At 44.2% G+C, this 14,739-nt stretch overlaps 1 protein-coding gene across 1 annotated transcript in view; it reads right to left on the reverse strand.

Moving 5' to 3' along the window:
* LOC122556773 (Kv channel-interacting protein 1-like) overlaps positions 1–14,064 on the reverse strand; it is a 315,700-nt gene extending 301,636 nt beyond the window's left edge. The window contains exon 1 of the mRNA XM_043703920.1: positions 13,669–14,064. Coding sequence (XP_043559855.1) covers positions 13,669–13,726 — 58 coding nt within the window. The 5' untranslated portion in view covers positions 13,727–14,064. The remainder of the gene's footprint in view (positions 1–13,668) is intronic.
* Between the last annotated feature and the right edge of the window lie 675 nt (positions 14,065–14,739).

The following is a 14,739-nucleotide window of genomic DNA, read 5'->3' on the forward strand; positions in this document are numbered from 1 at the left end:
CACAGATCTACTCACCAGAATCCAGCAATGCAATTGTAAGCACTGGCATTGCTGCCCATACACGGTGATGATCACTGGATACCACTGTCTACACAGGGTGAGGATCACTGTAAACACTGGATACCATTGTCCACACAGGGTGAGGATCACTGTAAACACTGGAATCCACTGTCCACACAGAGTAAGGATCACTGTAAACACTGGAATCCACTGTCCACACAGGGTGAGGATCACTGTAAACACTGGAATCCACTGTCCACACAGGGTGAGGATCATTGTAAACACTGGATACCACTGCCCACACAGGATGAGAATCACTGTAAATACTGGATTCCAGTGTCCACACAGTGTAAAAATCACTGTAAACACTGGATACCACTGCACACACAGGATGAGAATCACTGTAAATACTGGAATCCACTGTTCACACGGGGTAAAAATTACTGTAAACACTGGAATCCACTGTTCACACAGGGTGAGGATCACTGTACAGCATCAGTTAAATCCATGCATCTCTTGCCACTGGACCTTCCCTCTTGCACTCATTTGCTCCTCCCAAAACACCCTCTTCAGGATTTGTGGCTTTGAAATGCCCATGTGTCTCTGTAACAGTGTTTGATGATAGACTTGGGTTGCTTGCTGCATGGAGACTGAGCATGTATTGGGTTTCTAGATCAAGATGTGTAAGGGCACCCACAATGCCTTTAGAGAAGGAATTCCAGGATTTTGACCCAGCAACACTGAAGAAATGGCAATATATTTCTAAGTCAGCATGGTGAGGGGTTTGGAGGAAATTGATTTTCCCATGCTGCCCTTGTAGTAGAGGTTTGTAGGATTAGAATTGTTGTTGGAGGAGGTTTAGTGAGTTACTGCCATATGTTGTGGAAGTAGTGTATGCAGCTTGTTTAGTATTGTGCTCTGAATGTGATGTGATTTCCTCCAATTAAATAATGGAAAAGTCAAAGCCATTAACTTTGTGCCCTCTACAAATGGTGCTTCCAATCTACTGACACCATCCTCTCTCTCTATAGCAACTGTCTGAGGTTGAAGCAGACCATGTACAATCTTAGCATTGCTCTGCAAGTATTTAAGATGATCAGGAAGCCCTATGATGCCAGTGAATGGTATATGTCATCAGTGATGTCTGCTGACCTTCAGACACCCTTGGATATGGGTTGAGCCTGCAGGGTTCGAGGAATGCTCTCTCCTACCTATTTACCAACCAAGTATAAATCATTCACAAAGGCCATCGTCCATCAGTGTCACGGTGGCCGTGGCAGCAGACTCCTCACTCGGTAAAACCTCCTGGTCATCATCGTTGTTGTCGGGAACATTCAAAGTGATCAGCAGCATGAGACAAATCCCGAGCGTATAAAACTAAAGAACAGCAGATGCAATAGATCTGAAACTTAAACAGAAATCGTTGGCACAACTCATCAAGTCTGGCAGCATCTGCGGGGAGAATGCAGTGTTAATGTTTCGAGTCCAGTGACTCTTCATCAGAAGCCCTGATCAAGAATCACTGGACTCGAAATGCTAACTCTGCTTTCTCCTCTCAGATGCTACCAGACTTGAAGAGTTTCACCAGTAATTTCTGTTTCTGTCCTTAGGTTGCCTATTTTGAGTTTGTGTGGAGATGGGCCAAAGAGCAGGAGAAGGAAACTGCTGTTTCAACAGAATGGCATCAAGACTCACCAAGGCAGCCTGGACAGACAGCACTGCGAAGGGCATAGAAGCATCACGAGAAAGGAAGTACTGTGCCACGGGAGAATGAATGCTCTGCGCACTGCTCGGATAGGTAATGCTGTATACTCAATGCTTTAATCCCCTACGAGTACAAGCTAGCATTGTTAACTTCCCACTGCAGGGGATTAGCACACACACGATTAGGTGCGTCACTTGCAAACTATGTCTGCACTTCATTGCAGTTAGCTATGTTGTACTAAGGAGCTAGAATTCTCAACGGCATCAGCTTACTGACCCTTCTTTACAACCAGGAGAGCACACACATTACATCACTTCTCACAAAGCCTTCCTAGTAACAAAGGACACTGCTGTGAAATGTGCTTACAGGAGGAATACCACACTGGAATATCAGATGCACAGATCCAGTAGAGCTTCATTGGTCCTATCCACGCGAACATCTTTCATTCTGTAACTCTTAACTTTACCCAGAACACAGTGTGCCTACACATAAAATGTACAGAGAGTCACACCTCTGGGAATTGATATCTCTATCTGTATCTATCAATGCAGGCATGAGCTCACGTACCCATGTTATCAACAAGGCAGGGGGAGGGGATAACTGACATAAGGTGGTTTGTCCACTTTTGTGGAGTAGGCCACTGTGCTGGCAGGAAAGCAAGGGCAACATGTCTGTTCTGAAGGGGAGACTGGATATCTATTGCCATCAAGTGGGAAAGCCTCCAATCCACTTCTCCCACATCAACAACAAAGTCTTTGCTCAAACCTTCAGTTAAGATGGCATCATGACACCATCAAATAGTTATGTTTATCGTTGCAGCCTCCAAACACAGAACCAAGCAATGGGTGGAAGAGTAACAGCCCCAGCCCCATCTCCGACAAGTTCACCAAACACACCAGCGAGGAAGAACAGAGGAGGCCTTACTACACTCCCCCCACTGTCTCCCAGCTATTGCAGAGATGTGAGCCATCACTTGAGTCATGGGGATTCTATTCATTGCCTCAACAATAGGCGGTCCTTGGCCTCACTCAAGGTGGTCTAACCCCTCAAAGGGTAAGGGAGGTATCATTGCTCATTAAAATGGAGGAGAAATTGACCAATTGCCTCCCAGGGATTGTCCTCTCAGGGCACTCAAGAGGTGCCTCCATTGTTTCAGGCTGAGGGGACGGCACTCACACGTGTGCGAGAGATTCCCCAAAAGGTCAGGGCCATCAATGCTCAAGGTTGCCACAGGATGCACTGCTACATTCCTGCTGAAGGGCTTATGCTCAAAATGTCGATTTTCGTGCTCCTTGGATGCTGCTTGACTGGCTGTGCTTTTCTAGTATCACACTTTCGACTCTGATTTCCAGCACCTGCAGTCCTCACTTTGCCATTGACTGTCGTGATCTACTGACTGATCCAGACAAATTAAGTCAAGCTCATGGGGAAGGGGAGGACGGGTAAAGGAGAAAGATATACAGTAACTGTTGTGGAAAGAAGTAATCTAAATAACTCGTTCAGGACTTCCTCTAATGTTAGTTAGAGTTTTTGTCAGGGAATGAGTGTGAAGCATTTAAGGAGATTAGGACTCTACAGCAACCATGTGTTGATGTGATGGAGCTGCACACCACTAAGTATAACCAACACAGTGTAAGTGAATTTCGAACAGACCAGACAGATCACAGTGAAATGAGACTCTCTGAAAGAAACACGGAGAATACGTGGATAGGAAATCACAAAGTAGAGTCACCTTGGACTCAAAACATTAAGACTGTTTCCCTTTCGATAGATGCTGCCAGATCTACTGAGTTTCCTCAGCATTCATTGCGTTGGTTTGTTGAAAGCGACAGAATCATAGATTCAGTCATACAGCATAGAAACAGGCCCTTCAGCCCACCATGTATATGCTGACCAACAAACACCAAACAATACTAATCCCAATTACTTGTACCTGATCCATAGCCTATTATGCCGCAGTGTTTTAAGTGCTCCTCCAGATGTTTCTTATATGTTGTCAGAGTCCCTGCCTCCACCACCCTCTCAGGCAGCACATTTCATATTTCTACCAACCTCTGAATGAAAAAGATTTTTCTCTGATCTCTTCTTAAATCATTTGGCCTTCACCTTAAACTTATACACTCTCGTCTTAGACATGTCTGTCATGAGGAAGAAATTCTCACAATCTACCTTGTTCATAACTCTCATAATTTGGTGTACCTTAAAACTGGAGTTACCATATAGAGGTTTATAAAATTGTGAGGGGCACTGATAAGGTGGTTTTCCAAGGGTAGGGGAGTCCAAAACTAGAGTGTACAGGTTTAAAGTGAGAAAGAGGAAAGTTTTAAAAGGGACCTGAGGGACAGCTTTTTCATACAGAGGATGTTGCATGTATGGAAGGAACTGCCAGACAAAGTGATAGAGATGGTACAATTATAACATTTAAACGATATTTGGACAGATACATGAATAGAAAAGGTTTAGAGAAATATGGGCTGAATGCGGGCAAATGAAATTCAATTTAGATCCATGTGAGGTGCTGCATTTTGGAAAGACAAATCAGGGCAGGACGTAAACACTTGATGGTAAGGTCCTGGGGATTGTTGCTGAACAAAGAGACCTTGGAGTGCAGGTTCATAGTTCCTTGGAAATGGAGTCGCAGGTAGATAGGATAGTGAAGGCGGCGTTTGGTATGCTTTCCTGTATTGGTCAGAATACTGAGTACAGGAGTTGGGAGGTCATGTTGCAGCTGTACGTAGTTAGGCCACGTTTGGAATATTGCATGCAATTCTGGTCTCCCTGCTATGGGAAGGATGTTGTGAAACTTGAAAAGGTTCAGAAAATATTTACAAGGATGTTGGCAGGGTTTGAGGGTTTAAGCTATAGGGAGAGGCTGAATAGGATGGGGCTGTTTTCCCTGGAGTGTCGGAGGCTGAGGGGTGACCTTATAGAGGTTTACAAAATCTTGAGGGGCATGTATATGGTGAGTAGTCAAGGTTGTTTCCCTAGGGTGGGAGAGTCCAGAACTAGAGGGCATAGGTTTAGGGTGAGAGGGGAAAGATATAAAAGGGACCCAAGGGGCAACGTTTTATGCAGAGGGTGATATGTGTTTGGAATGAGCTGCCAGAGGAAGTGATGGAGGCTGGTACAATTGCAACATTTAAGAGGCATTTGGATGGTACACGAATAGGAAGAGTTTAGAGGGGTATGGGCCAAGTACTGGCAAATGTGACTAGATTAGGATCGGATATCTAGTCGGCATGGACGAGTTGGTCCGAAGGGTCTGTTTCCATACTGTATGATGTTATGAATCTACAACTATATTAGAAGTTAACTTGTATAACTCTAAGATCAGAGCCCAGTGTATCCATATAGAGCAGTATTTAGTAATAATTTATAATAAAGGATGCAACCTTGAATTCTAAGCCAGAAGACTGTTCATGACTTTCCCTTTTCTTTGACCAGACACTCTCAAACCTAAACTCAGAGTGTACCATCAAACCACGTGGTAAAAGACTGCCAGATTACAAAATTGGTCCAAAATATTATTCATTATGAAACCCACGCACTGCCACTTGTACCCACATCCAGGTAAACATTACAAACAGCACAGGTAGAATTTGCAACTTTAGCTGTCACTTTTGACTTTAACACTGGAGATGAAGTCTTTTTTTGGTGTTCTCATCATCATTAAAACAGACTGACCGTGTCAAAGTGAATGCTTACAGTCAAGGGACCACAAACGTGTTTCTGATTTTGGCACCTTTTAAACAAACAAGCATCAATGTTACGATACGGAATAGCAACATTGTCAGTCTGGGGTGAGTGTGACGGAACTGGTCAGAATCATTCCCCCGAATAGTTGAAAGTTTAACCATAGGCTAACTGACATTTTTGCTTTCCAGATACCACCTGATCCCAGTGCAGCTGGATAAAGCAAATATTACTGTACTTGAACTGGATGTAGTTCACAGAAGGTTCACTTGGCTGAGGGGATTGTCTTGCGAAAGGTTGAGCAGGTTTGGCTGATACTCATTGCAGTTTAGAATACAGTAGCCCTCCCCCATACCTGTGGGGGATACATTCCAGGACCTGCCGCAGAAGCCCAAAACCGCAAATTGGAGCGAACCCATTCATTTAAATGGGAAATTTACCTTCCCAGCAAGTCCCCGGTCTCTGATTCTGGAATGTTCCCTGTAAAATGTTCAGGCCGCAATAAACCACAGGTAACTGAAACTGCAGAAATTGGACCCATGGATACAGAGCTCACCCTGTAATGTGTGGTAATATTATAGAAACGTATAAGATCCTGAGGGGATTTGAATATGCAACGCTAATGTGATACCACTATTTAAGAAAGGTGGTAAGGAAAAGCCAGGGAACTATAGACCGGTGAGCCTGACGTCGGTGTTGGGCACATTGTTGGAGGGAATCCTGAGGGACAGGATTCATACTTATTTGGAAAGGCAAAGACTGATTAGGGATAGTCAACATAGCTTTGTGCATAGGAAATCATGTCTCATGAACTTGATTGAGTTTTTGAAGAAGTAACAAAGGATTGATGAGGGCAGATATTGGATGTGATCTATATGGACTTCTGTAAGGCATTTCAACAAGATTCTCCATGGGAGACTGGTTAGCAAGGTTAGATCTCATGGAATTACAGGGATAACTAGCCATATGGATACAGAACTAGCTCGAAGATAGAAGACAGAGGGTGGTGGTGGAGAGTTGCTTTTCAGATTGGAAGCCTGTGACCAGTGGTGTGCCACATGGATTGGTGCTGGGTCCACTACTTTTCATCATTTATATAAATGATTTCAATGTGAACATAGGAGGTATAACATAGAACAGTACAGCATAGAACAGACTCTTGAGCCCACGATGTTGTGCCGACCATTGATCCTCATGTAAGGTAAACCTAATGTACGAACCCTCAAATTTCTGTGACCATGTGCATGTCCAGAAGTCTCTTAAATGTCCCCAATGACCTCGCTTCCACAACTGCTGCTGGCAACGCATTCTATGCTCTCCCAACTCTCTGCGTAAAGAACCCGCATCTGACATCCCCTCTATACTTTCCGCCAAACAGCTTAAAACTATGACCCCTCATGTTAACAATTTCTGCCCTGGCTATCAACTCTATCTATGCCTCTCATTATCTTGTACACCTTAATTAGGTACCCTATCTTCCTTCTTTTTTCCAATGAAAAAAGTCCGAGCTCAGTCAACCTCTCTTTGTAAGATAAGCCCTCCATTCTAGGCAGCATCTTGGTAAACCTCCTCTGATCCCTCTCCAAAGCATCCACATCTTTCCTATAATAGGGCGACCAGAACTGGACACAATATTCCAAGTGCGGTCTAACCAAAGTTTTATAGAGCTGCAAGATGACTCTTAAACTCAATCCCTCTGTTAATGAAAGCCAAACTCAATCCCCTGTTAGTTAGTAAGTTTGTAGATGACATCAAAATTGGAGGTGTAGTGGACAGCGAAGGAGGTTACCTCACATTACAATGGGATCTTGATCAGATAGACCAATGGGCTGAGGAGTGGCAGATGGAGTTTAATTTAGATAAATGTGAGGAGCTGATTTTGGAAAAGCAAATCAGGGCAGGACTTATACACTTATTGGGGAGTGTTGCTGAACAAAGAGTCCTAGGAGTGCAGGTTCACAGTTCCTTGAAAGTGAAGTCACAGGTAGATAGGATAGTGAAGAGGGCATTTTGCATGCTTTCTTTTATTGGTCAGAGTATTGAGTATAGGAGTTGGGAAGTCATGTTATGGCTGTACAGGACATTGGTTAGGCCACTTTTGGAATATTGTGTGCAATTCTGGTCTCCTTCCTATCGGAAGGATGTTGTGAAACTTGAAAGGGTTCAAAAAATATTTACAAGGATGTTTCCAGGGCTGGAGGATTTGAACTATAGGGAGAGGCTGAACAGGCTGGGGCTGTTTTCCCTGGAGCATCATGCCCCTTATGATTTTGTAAACCTTATAGAGGTTTACAAAATCATAAGGGGCATGAATAGGATAAATAGACAAAGTCTTTTCCCTGGGGTCGGGGAGTCCAGAACTAGAGGGAATAGTTTTAGGGTGACAGGGGAAATACATAAAAGGGACCTAAGGGGCAACTTTTTCACACAGAGGATGGTGCGTGTGTGGAATGAGCTGCCTGTGGATGTGGTGCAAGCTGGTACAATTAGAACTAGATTGTGTTGGGATATCTGATCGGCATGAATGAGTTGGACCAAATGGTCTGTTTCCATGCTGTACATCTCTATGACTCTAGGATGTTTCCCCTCCTGGTGAGTCTAGAACTAGGGGGACACAATTTCACAATGTTGGATTTTATATATAGGTCAGAGATAAGAGGAACTTCTTCTCTCAGGAGGTCGTTACTACAGGGCGAGCTCCGTATCCATGGGTCCGGTTTCCATGCTTTCAGTAACCTATGGTTTACCGCAGCCTGAATATATTATAGGGAATATTCCAGAACCAGGGACCGGGGGCTGTCGGGAAGGTCAATTTCCCATTTAAATGAATGGGTTCACTCCTATCCGCGGTTTTGGGCTTCCACGTCACATCTTGGAACCTATCCCGTGCTGGTATTGTGGGGGTGGGGGTTGGGGAGTTTGGGGGAGATGGTCGAAGCTGCTGTATTTGGAATGGTCTTCCCCAGACAGCTGTGGAGGCTGGGACATTGACAGTTTTCGATGCTGAGTTAGACAGTAATTTGAACGATGGAAGAGTAAAGGCTTATGGGGAATAAAGATCCAAATGGAATTGAAGCCTCCTCCTGCTCCAGTTTGGAACTAAGAACAGTAAACATTAAGGTGGCTGTGATCTAGGTAGCCTATTTTATTGCTTTAATATAGCCCTTTGCTTTTGACTTTAGACAATAAAGACAAGCATACTGTTTGTTATCTTCACTATCTTAACTACCCATCTAGCCAGGCCTCAGGGATCAGTGAACACGTACTCCAATGAGCCTTTGTCTATGCCAGTCATAGAGTCACAGAGATGTACAGCATGGAAACAGACCCTTCGGTCCAACTCATCCACGTCGACCAGATATCCCAACCCAATCAAGTCCCATTTGCCAGCAATTGGCTCATATCCCTCCAAACCCTTCCTATTCATATACCCATACAGATGCCTTTTAAATGCTGTAATTATACTAGCCTCCACTACTTCCTCTGGCAGCTCATTCCACACACGTAGCACCCTCTGCATGAAAAAGTTGCCCCTTCGGGTCCCTTTTATATCTTTCCCTCTCACCCTAAACCTATGCCCCTCTAGTTCAGGACCTGCCAGTTACTGTGTATTCCCCTGCTTTGTTTGTCCTCTCCAAATGGGCGAGACTAGATGGGATTGAGGTTCACAGAGAGGAGGTGCTAGCAATTCTGGAAAGTGTAAAAATGGATAAGATTACTAAGGATTACTAAGAAGGAAATACACAGAGAAAAAATGAGGTACGAAGGTAAACTGGCCAAAAATATAAAAGAGGATAGTAAAAGCTTTTTTAGGTATGTGAAAGGGAAAAAAACGGTTAAGACTAAAATTGGGCCCTTGACGACAGAAACAGAATATATTATGGGGAACAAAGAAATGGCAGAAGAGTTGAATTGGTACTTCAGATCTGTGTTCACTGGGGAAGACACAGGCAATCTCCCAGAGGTAACAGTGGCTGAAGGACCTGAACTGAAGGGAATTTATATTTGTCAGGAATTGGTGTTGGAGAGACTGTTAGGTCTGAAGGTTGATAAGTCCCCGGGGCCTGATGGTCTACATCCCAGGGTACTGAAGGAGGTGGCTCGAGAAATCATGGATGCGTTGGTGATTATTTTCCAGAGTTCGATAGATTCAGGATCAGTTCCTGCGGATTGGAGGGTGGCTAATGTTGTACCACGTTTTAAGAAAGGAGCGAGAGAGAAAACAGGAAATTATAGACCAGTTAGTCTGACCTCAATGGTGGGAAAGATGCTGGAGTCTATTATAAAGAATGAAATTACGACACATCTGGATAGTAGTAACAGGACAGGTCAGAGTCAGCATGGATTTATGAAGGGGAAATCATGCTTGACTAATCTTCTGGAATTTTTTGAGGATGTAACTCTGAAGATGGACAAGCGAGATCCAGTGGATGTAGTGTACCTGAACTTTCAGAAAGCCTTTGATAAAGTCCCACATAGGAGGTTAGTGAGCAAAATTAGGACGCATGATATTGGGGACAAAGTACTGACTTGGATTGAAAATTGGTTGGCTGACAGGAAACAAAGAGTAGTGATAAATGGCTCCCTTTCGGAATGGCAGGCGGTGACCAGTGGGGTACCGCAGGGATCAGTGCTGGGACCGCAGCTTTTTACAATACAAATTAATGATATAGAAGATAGTATTAATAGTAACATTAGCAAATTTGCTGATGATACAAAGCTGGGTGGCAGGGTGAACTGTGAGGAGGATGTTAGGAGATTACAGGGTGACCTGGACAGGTTAGGTGAGTGGTCAGATGCATGGTAGATTCAGTTTGATGTGGATAAATGTATGATTATCCACTTTGGTGGCAAGAACAGGAAGGCAGATTACTACCTAAATGGAGTCAAGTTAGGTAAGGGGGCAGTACAAAGAGATCTGAGTGTTCTTGTACACTAGTCAATGAAGGCAAACATGCAGGCACAGCAGGTAGTGAAGAAAACTAATAGCATGCTGGCCTTCATAACAAGAGGGATTGAGTATAGAAACAAAGAGGTTCTTCTGCAGCTGTACAGGGCCCTGGTGAGACCGCACCTGGAATATTGTGTGCAGTTCTGGTCTCCAAATTTGAGGAAAGACATTCTGGCTATTGAGGGAATGCAGTGTAGGTTCACAAGGTCAATTCCTAGAATGGCGGGACTATCTTATGTTGAAAGATTGGAGCGACTAGGCTTGTATACCCTTGTGTTTAGAAGACTGAGAGGGGATCAGATTGAGATATATAAGATTATTAAAGGATTGGACACTCTGAAGGCAGCAAATATGTTTCCGCTGATGGGTGAGTCCCGAACCAGAGGACACAGCTTAAAAATACTGGGTAGTCCATTTAGGACAGAGATGGGGAGAAACTTCTTCACCCAGAGAGTGGTGGCTGTGTGGAATGCTCTGCCCCAGAAGGCAGTGGAGGCCCAGTCTCTGGATTCATTTAAGAAAGAGTTGGATAGAGTGCTCAAGAATAGTGGAATCAAGGGTTATGGAGATAAGGCAGGAACAGGATACTGATTGAGGATGATCAGCCATGATCATAATGAATGGTGGTGCAGGCTCGAAGGGCAGAATGGCCTACTCCTGCACCTATTGTCTATTGTCTAAGTGCCTGGAGCGGATGGGATTTATCCTAGGATTCTCTGGGAAGCCAGGGAGGAGATTACCAAGCCTTTGGCTTTGATCTTTATGTCGTCATTGTTTACAGGAATAGTACCAGAAGACTGGAGGATAGCAAATGTTGTTCCCTTGTTTAAAAAGGAGAGTAGAGACAACCCTGGCAATTACAGACCAGTGAGTCTTACTTCGGCTGTGGGTAAAGTGTGGGAAAGAGTTATAAGAGATTGGATTTATAATTATCCAGAGAGGAATAAGCTGATTAAGGGTAGTCAACATGGTTTTGTGAAGGTAGGTTGTGCCTCACAAGCCTCATTGAGTTCTTTGAGAAGGTGACCAACAGGTGAACGAGAGTAAAGCAGTTGATGTGGTGTATATGGATTTCAGTGAGGCATTTGATAAGGTTCCCCTTAGGCTATTGCACAAAATATGGAGGCATGAGATTGAGGGTGATTTAGCTGTTTGGATCAGAAATTGGCTGATGATTGGGTGATGGTTGATGAGAAATATTCATCCTGGAGTTACCAGTGGGGTACTGCAAGGATCTGTTTTAGGTCTACTGTTGTTTGTCATTTTTATAAATGACCTGGATGCGGGTGTAGAAGGATGTGTTAGTAAGTTTGCGGATGACACTAAGGTCGGTAGAGTTGTGGGTAGTGATGAAGGATATTGTAAGTTACAGAGAGACATAAATAAGCTGCAGAGCTTGGCTGAGAGGTGGCAAATGGAGTTTCATGTGGAAAAGCGTGAGGTTATTCACTTTGGAAGGAGTAACAGGAATGCAGAGTACTGGGCTAATGGTAAGATTCTTGGTAGTGTAGATGAGCAGACAGATCTTGATGTCCAGGTACATAGATCCTTGAAAGTTGCCACCCAGGTAAATAGGGTTTTTAAGAAGGCCTATGGTGTGTTAGCTTTTTTTGGTAGAGGGATTCAGTTTCAGAACCATGAGGCCATGCTGCAGCTGTACAAAATTCTGGTGCGGCCACACTGGAGTATTGCATACAGTTCTGGTCATCACATTATAGGAAGGATATGGAAGCTTTGGAAGGGGTTCAGAGAAGATTTACTAGGATGTTGCCTGGTATGGAGGGAAGGTCTTATAAGGAAAGGCTGAGGGCTTTGAGACTGTTTTCGTTAGAAAGAAGAAGGTTGAGAGGCAACTTAATTGAGACATATGAGATAATCAGAGGGTTAGATAGGGTGGACAATTAGAGCCTTTTTCCTTGGATGGTGATGGCTAGCACGAGGGGAAATAGCTTTAAATTGAGGGGTGATAGATATAGCACAGATGTCAGAGGTAGTAGGGGCATGGAACGCACTGCCAGCAACAGTAGAGTAGACTCGGCAACTTTAAGGGCATTTAAATGGTCATTGGATAGGCATGTGGATGAGAACGGAATAGTATAAGTTAGATGGGCTTCAGAACAGTTCCACAGGTTGGTGAAACATTGAGGGCCGAAGGGCCTGTACTGTGCTGTAATATTTTATGTCCTATGTTCTAAATGCATTACCTCATATTTCCTCTGATTGCATTTCATTTGCCAGTTTTCTGCCCATCTTGCACATCCAATAATATCACCCTCTGGTCAACTGCTGCCGTCCTCACAAACAACAACAAAATCAATTTTTGCTTCATCTGTAGTTTTCTTAGTCATGCCCATGGCTCGAAGGTAAAGTCACTGATTTTTATCACAAATAGCAAGGGATCCAGTTCTGTGTCCTACTGGGATCCTATGCTTCCTGCCTGTGAGCTGATTTCAGATCACTCCCATTTTCTACCTTGGATCACAAAATGTGATTTTCTAACCAGTTTGCAATGTGGAGCCATATCAAAAGCCTTGCCAAATCTATTGAGACTACACCAAACACACATCCACACTTCTTATTGTTTCTTCAGGGAATTCAATAAATCAATTTTTTTAACCACAACCTTTCCCTTAAAGATTCCATACTCACTGTCTTTGTTTAATCCATTACCTTGTTAAATGACCATTTATACCACCTCACAGAATTTGTTCCAATAATTCCACCCCGCCCCACCCCCACCAAGGGACATTGACCTGAATTATTCTTAAAATGATATGATGTGATTTTTAGCTACCAGAGAGAGTAGGGAGGGCCTGAGTTTAGCAAGTCTTCTGCACTTCTGACAGTACAGTATTCTGTCAGTACTGCAGCGGAGTGTCACCCCAAATGGAATGAACGTGTAACCTCCTGGCTCAGAGTCCAAAGTGTTACATTCACACCCTACTCAGTTAAGCACTGACTTGAAGAAACTTTTGTCATTTGCTTCCTTGTCAGCCAGTCACCAAACGGGATGGAGGTACACTGAGAGGGAGGAAGAAGTCTCCCTCACAGTTCGGTGCTCCTGAAGCTTCAAGGCTGTTTGATGGGAAAACAGGAAAACTCTTCGCTTCCACGTCCCAACATGGCTGTTTACACTCAAGGCTGTTGCCACCTTCACCTGTGTTTCTGAAGTAGGTATTTCGGTAATCTGGTTGGGGTACCAATCACTGAATCACTTCCAGAAACCACACACTGGCAGTAGTAGGCACGAACTGGAACCTTACAGAATCTCTCTCACTGCCTGCACTTGGCTCTGCACTGTTAACATAAATTCACTTACCTTGCAGATGGCTTTGCTGTTTAACTTGGATGGTAAAACTCGACAGCACTGCACCCATTTTCTGTACTTGCTTCCTGATGATCTCCCTCTCTCACACACACACATACTCATTGTCTTGTTTTCTCCCTCCCTCTCGTTGAAGGCTATTTCTGATTTGTCCCCAGGTCTGTGAGTCTCCCAGTTGCCGAGCAGAAACTCTACCTCCAGATACTGTTGGCGTAACTAAAACTAAATCAAATCCAGGATTATTACTCACTGTCCTTCTCCTTCGCATCATCAACACACTCGGGAAAGTCTCACACACACTTCATCAAAGCATTCAGCCCCACAGCTATCTGTACACAGAAGCCTGCTCTGAATCTCTCTCAGCACAACCTCCGCACACTTGTCTATGTACGACTCGCCTGCCTCACTTCCCCTCACACCAACCCCCTCACACATAGTCCCCCCTCTCTCTCTTATTCTTTTATTTTTCCTCTTTTCTCTGAGGATAACCTCCGGCTATAAGGAACTTGATATGAGACTTCGAAGTTCAATGACTTGGATCTTGCGTCCTTGCTTCATGTCAGTGTCTTTATCCATCTCTCTCTCCCCCCATCTCAGTCACTGTCTGAGTTTGTTCCACTCCCATGCCACTGAACCCAATCTCATTCGCACCCAGCCACCAGGCAGAGTGACCAACTACAACGAAGGGCTCTGCGTTGCTGTGGCAACAACTTTGCAGCCTTGGAGATACGGATACTGAAATCCCCAATTTTCTTCCCGCCACGTGGCTAACCGTGAGTTTTGTCCTGCTGCTATTGTTGAGCGTTGGGACGATTTCCGAGTAGGTGCCCAATCTGTTTGTCCATGTTACGAACGCCCCTTTCCAGGACATCAAAACCCGGAGTGGGATTGCAACCCAGAGTTTCTGGCTCCGAGGCCAGACACTATCCATTGCACACCAAGCCTCCTCAAGAATAGCTATACGAACATTAGTGTCATGTCACTCGCCATTCCCCTATTGCACCCAATTATAAACTCGCCAGCGTCTTCCAAATGTTTAGATCAGAGTGGTGCTGGAAAAGCACA

Source organism: Chiloscyllium plagiosum, chromosome 14 (assembly GCF_004010195.1).
Source record: "Chiloscyllium plagiosum isolate BGI_BamShark_2017 chromosome 14, ASM401019v2, whole genome shotgun sequence".
NCBI classification, from domain to species: domain Eukaryota; kingdom Metazoa; phylum Chordata; class Chondrichthyes; order Orectolobiformes; family Hemiscylliidae; genus Chiloscyllium; species Chiloscyllium plagiosum.